Here is a 24,711-nt window from a genome sequence, read left to right on the forward strand (position 1 = left end):
GAAGTCGACAAAAGTACAGACTACATCTTGTTTTTTGGTGGTTAGAAATGTATATATGTAGGCATTTGTGTGTGCTCATGTGATAGTGATTAGTATACATTTTATGTATGTGTGCTTGTTTGTGCATATAATAATGTTCTATTATAAATTCATATGCTTTCATTATATATTGTTGTAGTGTGCATAATTTTGATGGGTCACAGAGTCATCACAGGAATAAATTACATTTTAAATATATTCAAATAGAAAACAGTTTTATTAAATTTAATAATATTTTACAATATTACGGTTTTACTGTATTTATGTAAATAAATGCAGCCTTGGTGAGCATAAGAGACTTTCAAAAACATTAAAAATCGAAATTATTCCAAACTTTTGATCGGTAGAGTAATAAAATTCTACTGACCATACACTCAAAAAAATACAAAAAGCTATCACTGGGGCGGTACCCTTTCAAAAGGTAAACCTTTGTACCCAAATATGTACCTCAGAGGTACATATTGGTACCAAAAGTATACATATTAGTATATAAAAAGTATACATACCTAAATGGTACATACTGTCCCAGTGACAGCTTTTGGACCATTTTTTCTGAGAATGTATAGTTTGTGTCATAATAATTTTGCATATTGGGTATATACAGTTCAACATAAAATCTGGGTTTTGAAGCAAAAAGAGGTTGAGAATGACTGATCTAAACCACACTAGGTATACTTTAGAAGTCATGAGAGAGAGCTACCAGATGACACAGAACCACTTGCTTGCATTATTTCTGATCACATGTTTGAAGCATACAAACTTTACGATTTCTGTCAAGTGACTGACTGTATCTATGTCCTAAAAAAACCTTGACAGATGACTAGGCATTATCTGCCGACAAAAATATTTTCATATAAAAGCATTTTACCATCTAACACATGACTGTCATATAACAACAATATAACTTCCAATATAACTTCCATTTTTTTGTGTTTACACCTTTTTAAAAAAAAAAAACAAGTACAATACATGACCAGTAGAGGTCGTTTTTTTGTTTGTGTGTGTGTGTGTGTGTGTGTGTGGTTCAGGGATTTGCTACCTTATGGGACCTTATTTTTTTGTCCCCATGAGGGAAAACAGCTTGTAAATCATACTAAATTATGTTTTTAAAATGTACAAATGCAGAGCTTTCTGTGATGGGTAGGTTTAGGGTTAGGGGATGGGATATACTGTTAATGAAAAGTCCCTGAAAACGTGAAAACGTGTGTTTTAGCTTCTGTTTTTGCTTAAACATGAATATAAATAGTCCCTGACAGAGATTTTGTACCAGCTGGCTGTCATGTTTTATAGTTTTGGCAGATGGAGTCTTAAATGAACCGACTATTCATGCACCCGTTTATAATTTCATGATCGGACAAGAGTGACTTTGTGCCCTACAACATCAGTGATAAGCCTGGGACATCTTTCCTTCCAGAGGAACATAAACACAGTCTGAACAGTATCATATCTAAGCTACAGGAGCTCATCGTTACCCAACATACAAAAATGAATAAAGGCTTTCCGTTCCCATGACTTACATGTTAGCTGGAAAGGTTACTTTGGTTCACAATTTGGATGCCATGAAGACACATCAGATTTTTAATGTCCAACTCAAATCTGAGATATATAACAAACATTTGCTAAATTTTATATAAATCTTTTTGAAATGAGGAATAGGCCATGACAAGTACAAGGCAACATATTGAAATACATGTTTAATAAGGAAATACAAACACTTTCTTGCATTTTTAGTCTTAACAAACAAGTCTATTCATTTTGAATTCAATAAAGTAGACCCATACATTAAAAATACACCAAAAATGACTTTCCTCTTATAACAACATCATTGGAACCTTTTCAGTTCTATACAGTGGTTCATTATCTTGGGAAATCACATCATTTTATTTCACTCTTTTGGTATGGTTTATTAATTCTTTGAGATCTCTCAAAGAGATTTTTTTTTTTTTTTTTTTTATTGTAACTATTTCACACCATGTTACGTTTCCTATGAAAAAGAAAAAACTAACAGCACTGGCCGTGAGTGTATTTTATTTGGAACACATAAATACTATTTTATATATATATATATATAAATAAAAATACTGTACATGAGAAGAAGAAAAAATAATGCAAAGAAACAATACAAACACATCGCTGTCATCCTTTTTCAATCAATATAAACAGCCAGATTTTTAGGAAATGTATCATTCGATGCACCATGTGATGTTTCTTATGTCTCAACGTCCAAACAGAGAACCGTAGAGGGCAAGCTGGATTTTTACACCGCAATAAATTAATTTAAAAAAGATCAAAAAGAGAAAAAAAGATCAAAAACAGAAAGACCGTGTCGTCTAGCGCCCCTGCCTCCCCCAGGCGCTCTCTCATCACCCTATGTTCATATCTCCATGGTGCACACAAATAGTCCTGGAGCGTGTTCAGAGCGTGTGCAGAGCTGGTGGAGAGCCGGTGTGCGTGGGGGCTAAAGAAACAACAGTTCGGCTACAATGGGCCAAACTGCAGGCTTTAATTGGATGGTCGATGAAGGGCTTCTCATTAAAACCAGTAGAGCTCCTTCCCTTTCTTGTGGTGCTGGAGACCTGCGGTGCAAAGCAGACATGAACACAATGGCTGAAAACAAGGAGGACCCATACACACACACACAATCTCCATGGTGGCTGCAAACTCTCTATATAATAAGCACCAACAACTGAGGCCAAACAATCCATTTCCTGCCATTAACCTGTAGGGCATGTGGCTTGTTTGCTTTTAACATAATTCATGTACCTTTCTAAATGGAACATTCTGGAAACTTGATCAGTAATTGCTGGTAAATTCTCAGTTAGTTTGGAGAATGAGGCTCTGTACCACACGTGAAAGCTTGATTTTTCCAAACTGGAAGTTTAAATTACCGGCAAATTAATTCACAAAGTACAATTTAAAAAAGTGTATGAATTATGTTGAAAGAAAAATAGTTCAAATACTAAGGGTACGTTTACACGACATCAATGTATGCTACTAAACGGAAAAGTTTTTTCTTTGAATAGATCGTTATCAAAACTATCCCCATTAACACGGATTTGTGAAAATGACTAAAAACACTGTAATAACAAGCGGCAACCGTTTCTCTTGAAGCCAATACAGAAGTGACAAACTGCAATTCATCGACTGGCCACTAGGGACAGGCTCCAAAAGAGAGCAGAATCTCATTGTTCCTCATGTTAAACTTTTCAGCAGAAAAAACATGTTTACAGTCTGGTACAAATTGTGGTTTTGGTCTACATAGCTAATTTTGCCCTTCATGACAACTGTGAGGGGGGTGAATTTTTTTTATGACTCATCTGTTTAAATTATATTAAGCCTTAAAGTTCTGCATAATTAAATTAAGGGCGGGGCCACTTGAGTGACAGGTGGATTGCCATTGCTGTCACCACTAGCCATTTGTCTGCTACCGTCACGTCACCTCAGCTCCACCCACGTCCCGCCTCTTTTGCCCATTTTCAGTTATCCGGGAGTGACGCGCTGCCAAGATGGCAACGGCCGGCTTTAGGTTTCAGAAATGCTCTTCAGAAACCTACAGGTGACGTCATGGACACTACGTACATGCTGTTTGTTAATATAGATATTTTTGATGTCCCCAGGTTTGGCGTCAGCCTTGTTACCATATTTTTCCCTTTTTAAAGTCATTATTTATTTAAATCAAAAAATCATCATTTCAAGAAGTGCACTCTTCAGCGACAATAAATTCTCTTTTTATCACATTATCTTATATTTTGTTACTGTTTTTAGTCAGGGATTATCTTGATGTCAACTCTGTTGCTTATCATGATGTCCACTCTTGCAATGATATTGTTTAATAAACAGTTGATAATATTCATTAGATATGTACAAATATCATTTACTTTATTAAACACTTAAAGGATTAGTCCACTTTTAAATACACTTTTCCTGATAAATTTACTTACCCCCATGTCATCCAAGATATCCATGTCTTTCTTTCGTCAGTCGAAAAGAAATGAAGGCTTTTGAGGAAAACATTCCAGGATTATTCTCCTTGTAGTGGATTTCAATGGCTACCAACAGATTGAAGGTCCAAATGTCAGTTTCAGATCAGCTTCAAGGCTTTAAACGATACCAGATGAGTAATAAGGGTCTTATCTAGCGAAACGATCGGTCATTTTCGAAAACAATACAACCGTTTATGCTTTATAAACAAAATATGGCCTTGAACGTACTTTCCGCTTCCGCATTCTTCATAACGCTTACACTGAATGTCCTACGCCTTCCCTATTCAACTTACGGTAAAAAACGAAACTGCCGTTCGCGTAGGACATTCAGCGTAAGCGTTATGAAGAATGCGGAAGCGGAAAGTACGTTCAAGGCCATATTTTGTTTATAAAGCATAAACGGCTGTATTTTTTTCAGAAAATGACCGATCATTTCGCTAGATAAGACCCTTATTACTCATCTGGTATCGTTTAAAGCCTTGAAGCTGATCTGAAACTGACATTTGGACCTTCAATCTGTTGGTAGCCATTGAAATCCACTACAAGGAGAAAAATCCAGGAATGTTTTCCTCAAAAACCTTCATTTCTTTTCGACTGACGAAAGAAAGACATGGATATCTTGGATGACATGGGGGTGAGTAAATTTATCAGGAAAAGTGCATTTAAAAGTGGACTAATCCTTTAAATACATTATTTATCTGATAGAATGTTTAAAATGTTTCAAATTTATTTTAATTATCACTTTCAAAATCAAAGGCACTCATTTAATAAAATGATGAATTACAATAACCTCATTTTATTTGCCTACATTGGATCACCTTACCTGGTTCCATGTTGAGAGCCAGACTCTGTGCCACTTCCCCAGGAGGAAGAAGCCCTGGCCATGTTGCAGTGGGTTCCAGCTTTCCCACTTCATAATGCCCAGGCAGCGTTGGGAGATGAGGCGGCCGGACGGCAGGCATCAGAAGAGGTCCGTAGTGGGCATCCAGCCCAGGAGAGGAGTACAGTTCGTGGAGGGGCCGTGGTGGGGGATAAGGCTGGCTTTGAGAGTAGCTCCAGGACTCTGATGGGTGCGGGTGAGCGTGCGAATGAGGCAGACCGGGGTGCAAGGCCTGGGCGTAGGGGTCCATAGCATAGGTGGGAGCACCTGCGGGATCACAGTGGGGTCGGCTGGGTGGAGAGGGGTAGTTACTGTCCCAGAAAGATGGAGGGAAACTGCGTCGACTGCTTGAGGATGAAGCTTCTGATGGGGAGAGAAAAGAAAGAGAGAATGACAAAGAGAAACAGAGAGTAAAGGGTATAATATTTTGTTTGCATGGACAGAAACTGTACATTTTGCTAAATATTTAAGACTTTTTGGGGTTGATCAACTTCTTAAGGATTTTCTGTCCAAATTTGAGGTATGTCTCACAGAACAAAATGTTTTAGCACCCCTTGCTTAGTTAGCTAACAGTCAACTAACGAAGAAAACATTTTTTGTGATATGTAAATATATAAAATTATGATTAGAAATGACAGTACAGTAGTACTACTGTTCATGGTCAGAGACTAATGGGGGTTTGGGGCAAAAATGCTACCAAAATTAATAAAAAATGCTTCCAAAATTCAAATATTGGTGCAAAAAATGACCCCTATGAGTTTTTTTTTTTTTTTTTTTACTTTATATTTATAACGTACAGTATATTTAAAGGTCCCGTTCTTCGTGATCCCATGTTTCAAACTTTAGTTAGTGTGTAATGTTGTTGTTAGAGTATAAATAAAATCTGTAAAATTTTAAAGCTCAAAGTTCAATGCCAAGCGAGATATTTTATTTAACAGAAGTCGCCTACATCGAACGGCCAGTTTGGACTACATCCCTCTACTTCCTTCTTTAATGACGTCACTAAAACAGTTTTTTGACTAACCTCCGCCCACAGGAATACACAAGAGTTGCGTTTGTAGAGTGTGTTTGTCGCCATGTCGTCGAAACGCTGTTATTTTCATCCCGCAGTCCAATCACCGGGTCTGATTCCGGCTCAAATTGATAGGGTAAAATTAAAGACATGTTTACAATAACACTGAGCGCGTGCATCTCCACGTTATGGTAAGAGGCGTGACCTTTCCGGGCAAGGAACGCTAAGCTGCTGTCGAATCACAACACAGGAACCGCTGGCACAATCAGAACTCGTTACGTATTTCTGAAGGAGGGACTTCATAGAACAAGGAAGTCATCAGCCCGTTTTTATGACAGTGAAAACAGCGGTATACAGATAAGTAAATTATGTGAAAAATACTGTGTTTTTTTTACACGCGAAACATGAACACATGTTATATTGCGCGCTATAAACACAATCAAAGCTTCAAAAAACCACGAAAAACGGGACCTTTAAGCAATCATATGAGCAAGAGTACTATATTTCGCATTATAAGTACAACTGCAAATATGATATTTATTTTATACAATAAACAGTTCAATAAACAAAAAGTTATTATTAAGTGACTTATCTTAAGGCACAATATTGTCTGTTTTTGCTGTATTTTGCTAATGGAAATAGTTCCAAACAAAGCCAGAAACAGAACAGTTGTGCATCTCCGAGCAACACACAATGGTGTTCTCTTTCATTCCTGAATGGATCTGCTTTTTTGATTGAGTGAATGAATGAATGAGTGAAAGAGTCAATGTGTCCGATTGAGTGAATGATTCAATGACACATTCATAAAGACAGTGGCTGCATCATATATAGTAGGGGTAAAACAGTATGTGATGAGTAGCATGTCCAAAATCAAGTATCAGGATGACCTACTTCTTCCAGCAAGATTCTGAAGTGTGCATAACTTTATTATCCCATGAGGCCACAAGAGAGGATTTGTGAATGGCAGTGATGTAACTGACGCTGGTAGGTCATATGACTACACACATTCATACTAAATAAAACATACTTTTTTTAGTGGTCACAAGTACTCAAAATAAGTACCTACTGAAGAGAGTATGTAATTTCGGACGCAGGCAAATAGTTTGAATGAAAAATTCAATGACTCACTGCCACCTACTGACGATTTTAGTTTCATAAAAGTAGGCTCTAATTTTTTTTCTCCATCATTTCATATTTCTATACTCTAAATTTAATCTCACAACATTATTTATGCAATTGTCACAGCTTTATTGTGTCTTATTATTCTAAGTGAAGTTACTGCACTGTAAAAAAATATTTTCATGATTTATTTCTTTTGTCAAATCTTAGATAATTAATGTGGTTCAGATAACATATTTTGAGTTTCTGTTGATTAAACCAATCGCCTTCATTGTATTAACTCAAATTTTTAATTTCAATGAACTCAAAATTTTAAGGCAACCAGGTAACTTACTTCTTTAAGTTAAACCAACAATTCTTATTTTTTATAGTGTGGTTACATTTAAGAATTTATAGAAAATATGACATACATTTACAAATTTGTTCTTATAAATGTGCCAGATACCCTTGGAAATCTGTTTAAAAAAGTTCAATGAAGTTTAATGAAAAGTTCATTTCTTTCACTGCCACTGTTGCTATGGTGACCTCCTCAGGTGAATATGATCTCTGTTCACTAGCATCTCTTCAGTGTGCTCTGACTAACTTGTAATCTCACATTGATAATTACTGAAATGATGTCTGAATGCTATTAAAACTTCTTTTGAAGTGTTCGAGCTTTATTAATTTGCACGCTCTTGTCGGTTAGTTATCGTATTATTATAGGTTCAGCTGAGATGACAGTTCTCTGTGTCTTATTTGTCCACATATAAGGCCGTTGCACCTTGGACTCTCAGGTCAGGCTTGTCACATGATTTCATATGATTTCCAGCCCCACACCCTCAGATGTCTTTCTGATTGAATCATATGGTGTTCCAATTGCTTCTAAAGAGCTTAGCACACATCACAGAAATACACACGGCCACATGAGAGAGATGAGAGACGGGAAGAGAGAGGGAGGGAGAGAGCTAGAAAGGAGCAAGAAAACCCATTAAAGATAAACAAAAGAGGTCAGGATATTGACGAACAACAAATGAGCAGAAGAAAGACAAGAAAATGTCCATTGTTTTTTATGTAAACATGCTTTAGACAGACATGTTTGACTGTTGGCTCTCATCTCACGTCTTTGCAGTGTTTTGCACATGACATGGCGTTCTAAAAGCGTGGCGCTCAGGTTAAATTAAGTTAAACTTTTAAAAACACGCCTCAAGAGCTTGTTTCTTTTTTTCGTTCCACTGACCTGCATTCTGTGTGAACGGCCCCTAAGACAGTCTCGGTCTGTCCTAAAGGTCTATATATGGCAGGAGTTTAAACCTGGAGAACCGCATGTGGTCTTCTTCTGCTATCATGTCAGCTCCCCAACATCTCCACAGACCTGCAGACCCCTGTCTCTGCTCGTGCCCCCCACCTGTTGTTTTTACTAACCCTCTCGCCCCCCCGTAACCCCTCCTAGAATGTGGAGGGAGGGGTGAAGTATGTTTTTAGCCTTTACTTTTATATTTAGAATTCCTCTGAAAAAAGACACCGGTGATGTAGTCGTGATCAGAGGAGGGGTGGGCGAGCTCCTCATAAATCTGACGCTCGGTATTGTGAGCTGTTTGAACGCGATATGAGCTCGAGCCACTGCGCTTACCGCTGCGTATAAACATAGTATCTGTTGGGAGGCAGGCAGCGTCTGAGAGGCTAGATGAAGATGTCACGGGGAGGGAGGGAGGGAGGGAGGGAGGGAGGGAATATACCAAAGGTTCATTAAGGTAAACACACACACATTAAGCACCACCTTGCATAGCAGACACTTGTGTGATCTGGTATTCAACAAACAAGCTAGGCACACTATCTCACTTGGTGGCACAAAAGGAGCAGAAAGGCATTTGTGACAATTTGTGACTGTGAAACAGTGTCAGTTTGCTCCCATCCACCCAAAACTGAAAATAATGCCATCATTTATCCACCCTCATGACGTTGTAAGCTCATATATGATTTTCTTTCTTTTATAGAACACAGCTGTTTCAGCTGTTTTCATCTTTCACGCTGTCTTTTTTTGTAGCTTGAAACTTATGAACCTTATTGACTTTAAAGTGGTCATGAATTGAGAAATCAAATTTTCCTTGATCTTTTGACATGTAAGAGGTGATTGTACTATTAAAACATCCTGTATGTTTCAGAACTCAAAACTTCCTCATTAGTCCAAAGACAGCTTTTATTGAAACCAAGCTCCAGAAATGACTTGTTTCAGATTTTGTCACATTATGACGTAATAGTGTGACAAAAGACTGCCCCTGCAGAATCCAAGCATGGCGTCTTTGGTCCCGCCCACTGGCGCATTAGTGATATGAGAAGGAGAGAAGATACAGGATCACTGGATTTGAAATTACATTACCTTCCAAAGAATTCTAAAGCTGTAGTAATTTATTTTCAACTATGTGAGTGTCTCAGTAGAGCATTATTTGTTTGTTCTGAACATTTCTCTGTGAATTCTTTGGTAAATCAGGGTATGTTTACATGACAATGATGTAATAAAACTGGAAATGTTTTTCCTTTGCATTTTTCACGTACAGACATCACCGTTGTCAGAATGATCTGCAAAAACAACCAAAACCGCTGTATTATGCATGCCAGGCCAGTAGTTGGCGATGTCACTTTGTAAAGAAACTACGCACCTATGGACTATGGACATAATGTCACCATTTTTACAAATTCATGTTTTTGTAGTTAACAAGGGCTGCACAATTTTATCGCACGCGATTTGGCAAAGGCAGCGATTATTTAATGTGCAGCTTGTCGGAGCTGTACGGTTCTGTGATCAATGCTTCTCCATCTGAAAGCCAGAGGGCGCTCTTGCGCAGAAACTGCAAATATGCCCTGCAGTAGAAGTAGATAACATGTGTCATTCCAGGAAATCCCATACTATCGCTGTAGCTGAATAAACAGAAGACTGAAACGCATTGATTGATAAAACATGACTAATAAATGCACGACTGCCTTATTCTGTGTAAGAAGCCACATCATCTCACAGAACGATGCTCAACTGTCGTTATGAAGTGAGTTTGGAGTAAAAACATGTTACTAAATGTTGTCTTTTGTCGGACAAGATGTTAATAAATGCTTCTCATGTCTGGAAGGATGTTTGACGCGTGTTGTTTTTCAAATGTACATTATAAGCGACTCAAACTCGCAGTGATTTCAGATGGATTAGCATTTGGAGCCATACTTCATTGACAAGCAGCGCATAAAAAATAAATGCAGCTAATTAAGCCAAATCGTTTAAGCACGATTTCAAATCGTGCAATTAATCGTGAAAATAACCTGTTATTTAAATTGTGATTAGATATTACACAGAAAGCGATCAAAGAACGCTCTCCCTTTATAATCACTGGAGATTTCAATCACACAGTGTAAGTTTATCAGTGTTTGAGTTCTGGACTCTCGCCAAAACTCCCATTATAATCAGTGAAGCTGTCTACACTGCACAACGAATCTTTATTCAAATCTCTTATTTACGTTGTGTTTACACTGTTATGATAAAAGCATTTGCGAGAGTGCAGAATCGAGTTGCAAAGACGAAATCACAGCATTCATGCGTTCAAAAGACATGTCTGTTATCGACTACGATACTTATTGCGGCAACCTTTCATGTGACAGGAGTAGATCTAAATATAATGCTATAATCAACACTTTTCACGATTAGTTAATCTCGACAGCTGTAATAGTAAAAACATAGTAAAAGTTATTGAGAGAGTTCCACATGTAATACTTTCATATGCAAAGTTGTTAGCCAATCATATCAGTGGGTGTTTACACTGAAGTCTCAAAGCAGACACACCCCTTTAAACAGAGCATTCAAATCAGAGGGCTAAAATCAGGGTACACAGTAAAATCCCCAGAGTTAAATCAACTCTGCTCAGAGTACATTTGGTCCCTCTCTAAATAGTGTTAAAGTAACACTGAAACAGAGTTAAAGTTAATGAGATAATTAAGCAATTAATAAGGCTGTTTCTCTTTTCTTTAGTGATTCTGCTTGTTAACAGCAGGTTTTCATCACTAATGCACAATCATCACTTAATTAATTGCTTAGTTATCTCATTAACTTTAACTCTGCTTCAGTGTTACTTTAACACTATTTAGAGAGGGACCATATGTACTCTGAGCAGAGTTGATTTAACTCTGGAGATTTTGCTGTGTAGAAAATAGCCTTATATTTCTAAATTATGACCATTTTTGATGTAAAAATTATAACATTATAAGTGCATCTCAGCAAACATTATAAAATAATGCAGTTCATGACTCCTTTAACTGATTGTATGGACACAAACAGCTAAAACATTCTTCTTCAACAAAATATCTTCTTTTGCGTTCCTTAAAAATAAGGGTTCCAAAAAGGGAGTTTTGTAGTGATGCAATAGAAAAACCATCTTGGTTCCCCAAGAACTTTCTGTGAACAGTCCTTTAAGAAAACATTATTTAGTGTGAAGAATATTTTAATAATCTGGAGAACCTTTTTCCACTATAAAGAACCTTTGAAATGGTGGATGATAAATGTTCTTATTCGAACCATCAATGCACATAAAAACCTATTTTTAAGAGAGCAGAAGAAAGAACGTCACACAGTTCTGGAAAGACACAAGGATTAATGATAGAATTTTCATTTTTTGGGTGAACTGTCCCTATAAGAATATCTCATTCTTTCAGTTCTCTCATTGTTCTAACAAGCAGCTTTATTCATTCATTAAATTCAAATTGATTTGATTTGATTCAGTGCAGCTCATTTGAATGAGGAGCTGAGATTGCTTAGCTGAGATCATTTGCGCACACAAATTATTTGCAGTGATTGTAAATTCCTTTTCTTGTGCCTATATCTTACATCTGTCTCAGATCAAAACCATGGACTCTTTTTTTCCCACACTCTCACCTGTGCTGGGATCGCTGTGCCTCTTTTTGCCCTCGGCCTCCATGTAGGTGCTGAGAGCTCTGGAGAAGTGTTCGTCCACCACGCTGCTAATGTCCCCTTGGTAGTAGGTGAAGAGGATGCATCGTGAGCTCAGGTATTCTGCCTCCCCGACCTCTTTGTCCTTCGTAGCCTCCTCTACCTGTCCGGCCGAAGGGTACGGTGATGGGGACGGACCCCCTGAGCTGGAGCTTCCGGCAGAAACCGGGACGCCCTCTGAGCAGCACGGGACCCCCACGCTGTCCATCAGATCCCTGCAGCGAGACGAGGGGCTTCTCAGACCAAGGGGTGCCTAAGAAAATTAAGTAGTTGAGAACCATTGCGACACATTTTGTTGTGTCTGACAGTGTGATTGTCAATCTATATGTAAGAGTGTATGCAAGTGCAGTCATATATAAAAGATAAAACCAGGGCTAGTTGTCACACAGCGAAGTTCTAAAGTTGAGTGTCAAAAATCCAGTTACGACAATGCTTGTTTTCTCTAGCAGTCTCTCTTAAATTAGGATTATTTTTGTGTGAATTCTATCCCCAAAATTAAAAATTTCCAACATAATTTGTTATATATTCTGGATAAAAAAGTAAACACAATAAAACCACACTAGTATACATTCAGGGTAAAGTCAACTATATAAATATATAAAATATACAATTTTATATAAAATTTTAACTGAAAGGCTGAACTGTGTCAGACCGAGACAAGTTGACACTTGTGTTTTGAATGTTATTTTACATTTATTTATGCAGTTTATCAGTCACAATAGCTATTTGTTGATCACAATAATTTTTTTTTTTTTTTGTACTGTTTTTACTTGTTAAATTTAGCAAGTCCATAGTAAACTGTTTAATGGTTCCACTCAGACAACTTACCTCACATAGTGGGACAACATGTCCCGAGCAAAAGGTCAGTGTGTTCAGTGAACTGCAAATTTCTGAGCTGTATTTCAGTGCCATAAAATGTTAAACTGTTTTTAATAGCCAAGAATTGAAGGCTTGCGCCTATACTGAGAAATTGTCACTGGAGTCTGACAACTTGCCCCGGTCTAGCCGACCTCACACACACAGCAAACACACTTATCAAATAAACAATAAAAATTTATGTTAAAATGCACAAAAACTTGCATATTTAATTTAACAGTAATTTAACAACGCATTGCACATGGAAACCTGCTTACCGGTAAAGTGCTGATGAACGCTGAAGCTTTGTGCGCGTACGGTGCGTAATGACCATAAGCCGGGTACATAACATCCAGACAACTCATGATAACCCGCTCGCTCCTCTTGGCTCGCAGGCAACGGAACAGTCGACCGCTGTTTCACGTGCAGAAGCAGAGAAACGGGTAAGAAAAGTCAAGTAGGACAGTGCAACATCTCGGTGTCGTTAGAGCAGAGCGCGCGGAGACTGATCAGTGGTCCACGGTGACGCACACCTGACAGCTGCGCTCGCGGTACTGTGGTTTGGTTTATACCACAGAATATGCCCAAGACAGAGCTTCACATGACGACCCCTCCCACCCCACACCGAGACCCCCGACCACCCTCTAAAATTTAACTGCGTGATCCACACAATGCAGGGCACGTCCGTGAGTTTGGGCTGCAGGCTTCAATAACAACATTCATACCATGATTGATGCTCAAAGCAGTCGCGTAATGAATTTGTGAACTAGGTTTTTGCAATAAATATGTGTAAAATAAATACATTGCATTTTTTAATAACACAAATATAACAAGTAGCCTATAGGCCTACAGGTTTAAAATGATAGCAGAGACACCTTGCACTGTAAAAATTATTTTCATGATTTATCACAACATTCTTTCTTTAGTCAAATCAACTTCAATAATTCATGTGGTTCAGATAACATAATATTTTAAGTTTCTGTTGATTAAACCAATCACCTTCACTGTATTAACTTGTATTAGAAATGTTTAATTTCAATGAACTCAAAATTTTAAGGCAACCAGGTCACATACTTTAAGTTAAACCAACAATATTCTTTTTTATAGTGTAAGGATTTTGAAAACCTGACATAAAGTTGGTCATAAGTGAGAGCTCCATTAAATATCCTGAGCTATAAAAGAGCAACAACTAAGCTTTCTTCCAACATCTGAGCTCTTTCAAGTTTTCTTCAGCATTATCAGAGAAATTACATTAGTTAACATAAACAATGAAAAATACATCTAAAGCATTCATTAATCTTAGTCAATGTTAATCTCAACATTTACTGATACATTTTTAAGATCAAAAGTTGTATCTGTTGGCATTAGTTAATGCACTGTGAACTAACATGAGCGTGAACATTTTTATTAATTAACTAAAGGTTAATAAAAGCTGCAAAAAGTGCTAGTTTATGTTAGCTAATGCATTAACAAATAAGATCTGTAAAGTGTTATCAAAATATCTTAATTCAAACCAGAGCAGACACAAAATCATATGGTTATCTAAACATAGTATTCCCATATTCTTCAACAAATTAAGGTTGTCTATAGTATTTACTATATGTATGTATTTAATTAGTGGTGTAATAAAGTACCCCAAAATTGTTACACTGTAAAAAGGAATGGTAACACTTTATTTTAGTGTCATTGTTACAAATGTTACATGTAGTTACTATAGTAATAAATTATGCATAGTTACATGCAACTAACCCTAAACCAAACCAAACGCTAATCTTACCCCTACAGTAAGTACAAGTAGTTACTTAATATTCCTCAGTACTTAAATGTATAACTACACTGTAAAAAAGACATCTTAAATTAAAGTGTAACCAAAATAATTGATGGTTGAACTAAAAAAGTATGTTACCTGGTTGCCTTAAAATTGAGTTCATTGAAATTAAAAATTTAAGTTAATACAATGAAGGCTATTGGTTTAATCAACAGAAACTCAAAATATTATGTTATCTGAACCACATAAATTATATGAGATGATCTGACAAAAGAAAAAATGTTGTGATAACAAATCATGAAAATAATTTTTTACAGTGTACTCTGAGAAAACATGGACATCAGTTCAGATTTTTACTAATATTACTATTTTGTATTGTGTAATCATATTTTTAACAAATAATACTTATAATTTATAAAATAAAAAGTATAATAAAATCATAAAATATAAAAATAAATGCATTTAAATAAACTAAAACTATAAAAATACAATATTTATTTAAAAAACACCAAAAAAAAAAAAATATATATATATATATATATAGTTTTATTCTCTTAGAGCAGTTCCAAAATGCTAAAGGAAGAAAAAAAGAAAATGAAAAGCTTTCAAATTTCATCTCCTTAACTATAAAACATCATGTAGTAAACTACAGATAACTTGTTGCACTGAAAAAGATTGAAAGTATTTGGCTGATTCTCAGGGTGGCACATTGGTGTGAGGTATAGACTGGACAGCCAATCCATACCAGCACTTGAGTAAAGAGATTCCTCTCAAATCTAGCTCACATTATCACCTTCACTTAAACAAACACGAGGTCAGTCAAACACACACCTATAAATGTGTCTCTGTTCCTCTAGTTTAAATTAATATTCCAAATCAAAGCTGTTAATGCTTTATTCAAGAAGGAACCTCCTCTAGGTCCTGCTTTGTAAACTCTGTCATATATTCTCTGATATTAATATGTGCACTTTGGATCTTGAGTGCCAGGAGTTTTCTGACAGACATTCTAGAACGTTAAGAGAATCGTGTGGAATATTTGCAGAATTTCATCCAGCAGTGTTAAACAGAGAGGAATGTCTCTGAAGTGTTTGCTCGGGGTCGACAGAGGAGATGTGTGCCAGAACTCTATGTCAGCTTCAATTGACCAATAAACTCTAATATAATCAGTTTCAGACCAACTGTTCCTAGCTGTCATTTTTCCTTCATTTTTAATAAAATCAAAAAATATATAAATATACCAATCACCTAATAAAATTAAAATATTATATAAAAATATAATTATTATTATTAATATAATATTAAAAGTAAACATACAGTTCCCATATATACTGTTACATACGGTCTGATCAGTACTATAACTAAAGAAATAATTTGCAGAACTTCACGCAGATGCATTGTAATGATTTGTACTAACACAACCGTTAAAATATACTCGCACAATTATGGAGCACATTTACGGGGGGAATGAGAGACACGGACACTTGAGACAAAGTTGGATCAAGCTCCACACTGCTGTCATGAGTACATGCTTAACTATTCCCTGCTGGAGGTCAGGAGGTCTGAGACCATTAACCTCTCATTTTACACGCATTTAAAAGACTTGTTATCTGAATGTATTCTGGAGTCATGGACATGCTGTTGCCCATCTAATGTCTGCCCCGGCCGAAGCGCGCCGTGAAACTTTACTCGCATTGGTGTGGGGTTTTTTTTGGGATACAGAGGGAATGATGCAATGCCACAGGGAAAGGGGTTGAGAGCTTCAGCGTGACGGACAGCTGCTCTTGACGACACGCAGCAAGGAGTTTAAAACAGACTCTGCACCATGACCACATGTAGGAGGACCCATTTATATTAATGGCCATGACCGATTGCTCTCCCTCTCTCTCTCTCTCTCTCTCTTTATCTCTCAAAGTCTTCCCAGCAACACATATCACTCTCTCCTTCCTTTTTGGAACAGTAAGTCATTTGTCAATACTAAGAAAACAGGTTGTATGACTATATGCGTATGCGTGTGATGTCTAGCCCAGTCTGTATCACAATCTCTGAGCCACAGCAAATGACCCCTGATGTAGAGCTCTGAGTGACCAAACTAGGGAACAGAAGAGAAGGACAGATTCACCCCTCCTTCCCTTCTCTCTCTCCATCCATTTCTCTTTATTCCTGTTTCATTCACTTCCTAAGACTGTGTGTGTGTTTGTGTGTATGTGCGTGTGTATATGTGAACGAGCAAAAAATAAACACTGATTGCATCATTGTTTGCTTTAGACCCTTGATGCTAGACCAAATCTGACAAGTCATGTGATCACAGGGACTAAAATACCATGTAAAACATACTGCAGGACTGTATAAATATGTGCAATAAAAATCACTGATAGCTTTTCATGTTCTGCAATACTTGAATTAACAAGAAAAAAATGTCCCAAACACATTCAGATTCTCTTACAGCTTTTTTTTAGATGCTACGAAATACTTCAAGGAAGTTGACGTCCTGCATTTTGACATGCAATAATAAAAAAAATGTCTAAAACAACCAAATATCTATATATCTTTTGATAATTATTTATTCAAATGTGTTATATCTATATATTGTATGTCAAATGTGTTTAAGATTATATATATATATATATATATATATATATATATATATATATATATATATCACAGTTGGGTGAAATAAAGTTAAGTGCAGGGTCTAATCTCAATCAGTAAAAAGGTACCCAGGTAAATTCAAGATTAGCTTGAGCAAACTCATTTTTTTCTGACACAAGAAGGTGGATTGGTTTTTAGCAAGTGTGGCAAAAGTTTGACCGATGTCCACCCACCACAGTTTCACAAAATCCTGTGGGAAACACTGAAGTCCATGGCGCAGGCAGAGCAACGACTGACCATGGTGGAGCCTGAGGGACGAGAAAGCCCGGTGGAGCCGAGAGGACGATGGTACCAGGTGGACCCGAGGAAGGGAGGAGCCACGGTGGAGCCGACTGTTCGACAGGCCTAAGAGGTCCTAACCGTGCGTTCACACCGCCGTCGGCGAGAGCGGTGCATCTTGGACGGTGAGAGCGTCGAGGAGAGTTGAAGTCATGTCAACTTTATGGTAATGAGCTATGACGCGGTTCAACGGCAACCAATCGGAATGTAGAGGTCCTCGCTTGATAGGATTCCGATTAGTTGCCCGAACTTGTCATTTACCTTGACCCTCCCGCCGGCTGCGGTTTGAACACACAGTACAGCGTTGTTGGCAGGGCAGCCAGGGTGAATTTTGACGCTCTTGCCGGCTGTGGTGTGAACGCACAGTAAGTGGAGCTACTAGGTCGACCATCCATGGACGGGCTGGCAAATACTCAGACCGAGGTGAATCGACATGAGCCGAAGTGCTGAGGAGAGGCAGTGCATGCGAGGCTGGAGGACTGGGCAATGCAAATAATGGTGAACAAGACAGGCTTAACAGGTTCAGATGAAACGGACATAAAATTCAGGAATAGCTCTCTAGGCTGACACAGAACAGGCAGGCTTAAAACAAGCAGAGGAGGTGGGAGGCAGGGCTGGAATTCAAATTCTAACAATTCAGGGCTGGGAACAGAAATGGGCAGGATGCATTCACTCTCCCAGTCAATAAGCAGCTCGTCAGCCGTTATTGAGGGGGTTGGGCTCCACTTCATCCCCTCAAACTCTAGCAGAATTCCTTCAGGGACTGATGTTGTGGCTGGATCATGCACCTGGTCAGACTTTTCTTTGGGCTCGGGCTCCAGGGCGATCCTTGGCTCAGTCTCTTTTGTCACTGGCACTGGTATTGTGGTGGGCTCAGGCTTCTCCGTCACTAAGGTGATGCATGCAGTTTTCCTCCTCACTCTCACTGATGGTGAAGGGGGAACCTTTGATGAGGAGTACCCACTACACACACTCCTTGAACGACCCTTAAAGACGGTCTCCGGGCAGGCGCGCTCTCGTCTCTGCATGGAGACCTTCCTGGAAAAAAACACACACAGACTATCGTCATCATAATGAACTAGTTGGTATAAATGTAGGAAAGCCCATGTGTGTCTCTCAAGGGACTGTTCCCCCTAGCTGTGAGAGGAGGAGAATCTTAACTGCTACTAGATCCATTTTAGGTCAGTTCTTCTCTCACAGTTAAGTGAAATAAAGTTGAGTGCAGAATCTAATCGCAAGCAGTTAAAAGGTTAATTTACTATAAACTCAGGAACTAAGAACATGAACAGAATGCGAACAGAAAATGACTAAAAATGCTGTATTATGCATGCCAGGCCAGTAGTTGGCAATGTCAATTTGTAAAGAAGCACTACGTGCCTATAGACTGAATGCGTAATACCAGTGGTGGTACTTTACTTTTAATTGCTGGGTCTAACACCATTATGAATTATTATAATTTGTCAAAGAGCCAGCACTAGTCAGTAAGGAAGATTAATGGATGCAGATGCAGGTTTTTGAATGAAAGCTATGCAAACATACTAGTTTTATATCATTTGAAACTGCTATGGCAGCAAAGAATGCAAGTGCAATAGTTTGCATTATTTTATGGTGTTATGGTTTTTTACTTAAAATCTACAACGTTGCCCACTGTGCAATGTGACGTCGGAGTGACGTCTTTTTCATGTAATTTTTGTAAGTCCAGATTCGGTCCATTGAAGGGGTTGTTTTGTAACGCCAGGCGATGTCTTTTTTCAACGTCTTCCGCACGTCTAATGTTGAAGTCCGCGGGACCTCCGTGTAAGGGCTATTTATAGTCCAAATGTGGTCGTTTGTGGACGTCTTTTCAACATCAAATTTAGACTTATTTTGGACGCCGTTTTTATAACTTCTATAACTGTGGTCCCATGTTTCCAGAGGGTGGAGGACATGTTTTCTGTGCCAGTTAATGTCCTGTAGCTTTGTTTGGCTCAACTTCTAGTTTCAACAGGAAATGCATTACAACACAACATGTCCTCCACCCTCTGGAAACATGGGACTACATACATACAAAAAACATGGCCTGAATAAATAAATAGGCATTCACATAATAAATCGTGTTTGTTTATAAATAATCTGTATGTGAAGAGTTCAGATGCAAAAGCCTCTAAGTGCCATCTGAAATTCTTCTAGAATGATAATTTTTATAAAGTCTGTATAGTTAAGTACTTTCACTTAAATGACAATTAATAGGTAATTTGCATTGCAATTTAAGTGAAATCATTGAACTTAAATATACAAGCTTGATAAAAATGATCATTCTAGAAGAAAATTTCAGATGGCACTTAGAGGCTTTTGCATCTGATCTCTTCATGTATTAATCATGTTGATAGACCCTATAAAACAAATATTACATATTAATCATGTAAATTTCCTGCACCTGTTATAGACGTCCAGATGCCGTCCAAAAAAAATTACCCAGTTCAAAGGTCAAATGTTGAACGTCAAGATGACGTCCAAGTTGGGTCATGGTTGGACGTCCAAACAGTGGACCTAGTTTGGACGTCGAATAGATGTTCAGAAATGGTCATGGACCGACGGACCTAATATAGACATGATCTGCACGTCTATACGACATCCAATGTTTAATGGGTGGGAATGGGATGGTGACGCCCTAATTCAAGCATTAGCTCATTTTACAGCAGATTTAGTTCACAAACTACGCACATGAGTAGTCCCGCACATGACATGTGAGAAAAAAAATGAAATCGTGCGCACGACTTACTAATTCGTTCCCTCGTTTTATAATTCATGCGCATCATTAATAAATCGAGAGAACGTGTAGTAAATCGTAAATAGTAAATCGTGCGCACGTTTTAGTAAATCGAGGGAACGAATTAATAAATCGTGCGCACGATTTTTCCTAGCCTACTGTTTTTTTCCCAGCATGTCATGTCCGGGGCTCCGTAACAAACAACTGACAGTTGTGACCTCAAGATGAGTTTCATTTACAATAATCAATACTAAAATTCGGCATTTGTAACTTACTTTTCGTTCCATCAGTCGCACTTTCACCCAAGCTCCGAGGATCTCCCGGTTCTTGGCTCATTTTGAGTCAGACTTGTGCATTCAGTTAACTAGAGACTCGTTCTGAACGGATCTTGGAATCAGTGAGTTGTTGACTCGGAACATCTGCAATCGGATCAGTCCAATTAGCAAATTAATCATTCACTGCGATGAGCGAACCGTTTTAACAGGTTCATTGAATAGAAAATTAGAAATTAGAATAGAATTTTTTTATTAAATGTAGTGGAGTAAAAAGTACTATATTAGGCCTATGCTTAGTGAAGTAAAAGTAGGCCTAAATGTTTCTCAAAATAAAAATACTCAAGTAAAGTATGTAGCCTATAAGTAGGCTACAGTAACAAAGTAGGCTATTTTACTTCGTTACTGTCCACCACTGTGTAATACGCATACTCATGACCTCACTATTTTCACAAATTCGCGTTTTTGTAGTTTACATGGAGACAACAATGATATCGTTTACAAAAACTTGAAATTTGAAAATATAAAATTAACCTGTCATTGACCTGTCAAAAGTTTACATTTTCAGGCCCCCCAAAACGCTGTTGTCATGTAAATGAACAGCTAAAACAAATGAAAAACATTACATTTTTAGTTGAAAGCGGTGTTGTAAACTCAAACAAAACAGGACATGACTCTGAGTATAGGCCTATATCATTTAAATACTCTTTACCTCATAAATTCAGATACATTTTAACTTTAAAATCTTGAAAACTTTAAAGTAAAAAAAAAAATAGACATTAATTCTATGTATAACTTATCATTTGCACTGACAACCACCAGCGTTTATTATCACTGAGATACTATCATACTTTTTTATTAATATGTTGAAATCGTTTTTATTTTATTTTATTTTAGTTTTAATTTTAATTTTAAAGTTTTGATAATTTTGTTGTGTTTTGTCATTTTATTAGTTTTTTAATAATGTCTATATTTTAAAATGTTTTATTTCAGTTAATGTTTATTATATAATAAAAGATTTTAGCCTGCACTTATATGCAGATGGTACTCCCGAAACATTGCAGTGTGTATGTGGTCACAGGGCAAGCATGACAAAAAAGTTTTATTCAGATTCTGAATATAGACTATATATATATATATATATATATATATATATATATATATATATATATATATATATATATATCGCCTAGAAAGCACACAAAGAGCGCACTCTTTATATTACCTAAAAAAATGTTACTCATCTTAGTTCATCGCGATCTCACAAAGATCTGTTATAATCGATGAAGCTGACTGTACAATGAATGTCTTATATATGTAATGTCTGTACTTTGTAATAATGATAGGATTTGTGAGTGTGCAGAATTCAGCACTGGTTTTGTGCGGTGAGTGGATTCTAACTTAAACACTTCTGATTGGCCATTGTCCATCAAGAAGTCAACAGATATGTTTGTGATTGTTCAAAGCTGCAAAAACACTTTGTAAATAGAAACCTTTGTAGCTCTCCAGAGAGCAAACACAGATATGTACTGGATTGTTTGCCAAATCTGTTTCGCCAAAGCTTTTATGACATCAAAAACATATCCTAGACTAGCAGTTATTGTATGGGCAGCTTTTCTCTCTAAAAGCAATCAGAAGCAGCAGCAGGCAGTGGTTTGAGCAAGAAAATTTCACGCTAGTCTCGAGTCTGTGACCAGGGGAAGGCTAAGCCTTCCCCAGCCTTACGGTCCGCCTATGCCTGAATTTAATTCCTAAAAATACATACAAAACCCTCCCCATACCACTTGCACACTCAAGCATTTATATAGGGAGTCAGATCTTGTGAGGGCCCTGAAACAACAGCCCGAATTTAGGGCCTGATATGGCTCATCACCAAGGGGGTCAGGGCTGGAGGTTATAGTGTTGTTTGTCTTTTTCAGCTATCTCCTTGTGTGGCATACAGTTGCTGCATAAGCACACACACAGAGAGAGAGAGAGAGACAAGTGTGTGCTGTCTGTTACCACAACAAAAGCCACAAGCGGTCTGATTCTGCACTATAATCAAATCTCTAGAATGTCTGTTTAACTTTAGCTCCAAAATTCTTAACTGTATTAAGAGGAGGGACTGAAGATGCTTAATTGTCTTGTGAGATTATCTTAACCTTAAATCTGGTTTCAGACTGAACAAAATCATCTCTGCATGTCCACTTATGTTCAATTTTTAATTGGTGCATCTTATCATAATTATAAATTATTGCAATTATGAATATGGGGTTTAGTATGACTCTTTGTAACAAGGTCATTCCTTGCTTTTCCACAAAAAAAAAACACTGTTAACTTCATTTAATTACTTTAATGTAAATGCTTAATTGTGCCCAAAAAATAGACTATCCTCCCCTCTCAGTAGCTTTTATCTCCATCAAACACTTTCTCCTTGGGCCTGTTTATTAAAAGCTAACCCACTCAGTATGGATAGTACGTGAACAAGCAGCATGGCTGAAGTAACTGACGGGTGCTACATTCCCCCTTTGGCAGCCTGGAGTGTCCCAGCGATGTAGACAAGCAGCTGATGTCATCCTCGGTGTGTGTGTGCATGTGTGTGTTTGTAAAGGGCTAGCAGGAGATTGTCACCCTGCTGTTGAACATTCCTGTCCCACAAGCACAGGAGGGCACTACTGCCCCCACAGAAAGAAAGAAAGAAAGAGCGAGCGCGAGAGAGAAACTGAACTGACTGAAGAGAAGATGCGGTTACAAAGCTGCTGTGTCACATGCTCCAACAGCGATAATTTACTCCGCTGCAGTCAGATGGTGTTGGTGCCTCAGAATGCCAGGAACGCAGATGAGTTCATTTTGCACGCTATAAGACGATCACACTGGAACTCAGCGTTAAAGGGCAGTTCTACCAAATGTTTCAGGGTTCCCCAATGCTTCATTGTGGTGTTTTTGCTTGCTAGCAGGGACGACATTCCCTAGTGAACACTTTGAGTTTTGTTTTTAAAAAATCTTCTTTTATTTCACATGAGCTTGGATCAGTTCAGCATAAAGAATGTTGTTATTTAGTCTGTTTAGAGAATTGCGTATGAATGTGCTGCTGTACTGTTTTGAATTATGGGAATTATTTGTTTCATGCTGTGCCACCTCATTTCAAATTTAGAGTGATTTATACAGTGATGACATCATAGAGTTCACAGCTATTTTTATTGGCCAATAACTAGAAGATCTGCCCTCAGTTACAACAGCTAGCCAATCAGAGAAAGTCTAAGAGAAAGAAAAAAAAAAAACACTTTCATCCAGACTTCAAATCTATGTAAAATTATGTAAGAATATGCCAATGGCTTGTGTCACAAATGTCTGTAATTCTTGACTATTTTTCTGTCAAATAAAACGTGTCTCTATGATATCAAGGTCATTGCCCTGCCAGCCCCACAACTCAAACCAAATACTTTATCCAATCATTTTCCATCTCTTATTTCTCACAGGACCCTGGAACATAGAGGACACTAACGTCACCCCTGTGCAATGTCAGTGCGGGACACTCTACTCAGATCAGTGCCATCCATTTTAAATATAAAATTCACCTGTCATCGACCTGTCATGTGCATCAATGATAGGCATAGCTGTTATGACATCACAGCCATGTGACAAATGTTGGATATTTTATGTCTTGGACAAATGACAGAATTTGTAATCTTGTCTTTGAAATGAAGTAAATGTGGGAAAACAGGGTTTTCTTTATTACAAAAAGTAATTTCTTTATTTTAAAAAGCAAGACCCTGTGAATATCCCAATGATTCTCAAATGTCCGTAACATTGATGACTTTGAATAAAAATTAGAGCATTGTGCCAGGAATCGCAAATGTGACACACATGCATGTGTGTTGTTGTGAAACTAACAACTTCCTTTTTTCTCTCTCTCTCTTTACATACTGAGAGTGTGACACATTCGTTTCTATAGCAAACTATAGAAAATGTGAGAGATTTATAGAAAGATATTGTTCCAAAACAAAACATAAAATCCAACACAGACATTTCCCCTTTTCTACTCTTCTGAAAATAAATGTTAAAAAAGGGTTCAAGTATAACTAATTTTGGACCAACACATCCAACCACAAAATTCAAAGTATACACATCAAATGCTATATTAAAACCAGAGAGCTAATTACTTAC

The 24,711-nt window shown here is 37.5% G+C and overlaps 2 protein-coding genes across 2 annotated transcripts; both read right to left on the minus strand.

Moving 5' to 3' along the window:
- Positions 1 to 1,718: 1,718 nt before the first annotated feature.
- On the minus strand, positions 1,719 to 13,428 carry vgll2b (vestigial-like family member 2b). Its single transcript, XM_048191906.1, has 4 exons — positions 13,127 to 13,428; positions 11,919 to 12,246; positions 4,846 to 5,265; positions 1,719 to 2,615 (listed from the first exon to the last, which is right to left on the minus strand). The coding sequence occupies exons 1-4, from the start codon at positions 13,211 to 13,213 to the stop codon at positions 2,572 to 2,574; spliced, it is 879 nt and encodes a 292-aa protein (XP_048047863.1). The 5' UTR covers positions 13,214 to 13,428; the 3' UTR covers positions 1,719 to 2,571.
- Positions 13,429 to 15,181: 1,753 nt separating this feature from the next.
- LOC125269136 lies at positions 15,182 to 20,754 on the minus strand. Its single transcript, XM_048191908.1, has 2 exons — positions 20,569 to 20,754; positions 15,182 to 18,582 (listed from the first exon to the last, which is right to left on the minus strand). The coding sequence occupies exon 2, from the start codon at positions 18,570 to 18,572 to the stop codon at positions 17,958 to 17,960; it is 615 nt and encodes a 204-aa protein (XP_048047865.1). The 5' UTR covers positions 18,573 to 18,582; positions 20,569 to 20,754; the 3' UTR covers positions 15,182 to 17,957.
- Positions 20,755 to 24,711: the final 3,957 nt, after the last annotated feature.

Source organism: Megalobrama amblycephala, linkage group LG5 (assembly GCF_018812025.1).
Source record: "Megalobrama amblycephala isolate DHTTF-2021 linkage group LG5, ASM1881202v1, whole genome shotgun sequence".
NCBI classification, from domain to species: Eukaryota; Metazoa; Chordata; class Actinopteri; order Cypriniformes; family Xenocyprididae; genus Megalobrama; species Megalobrama amblycephala.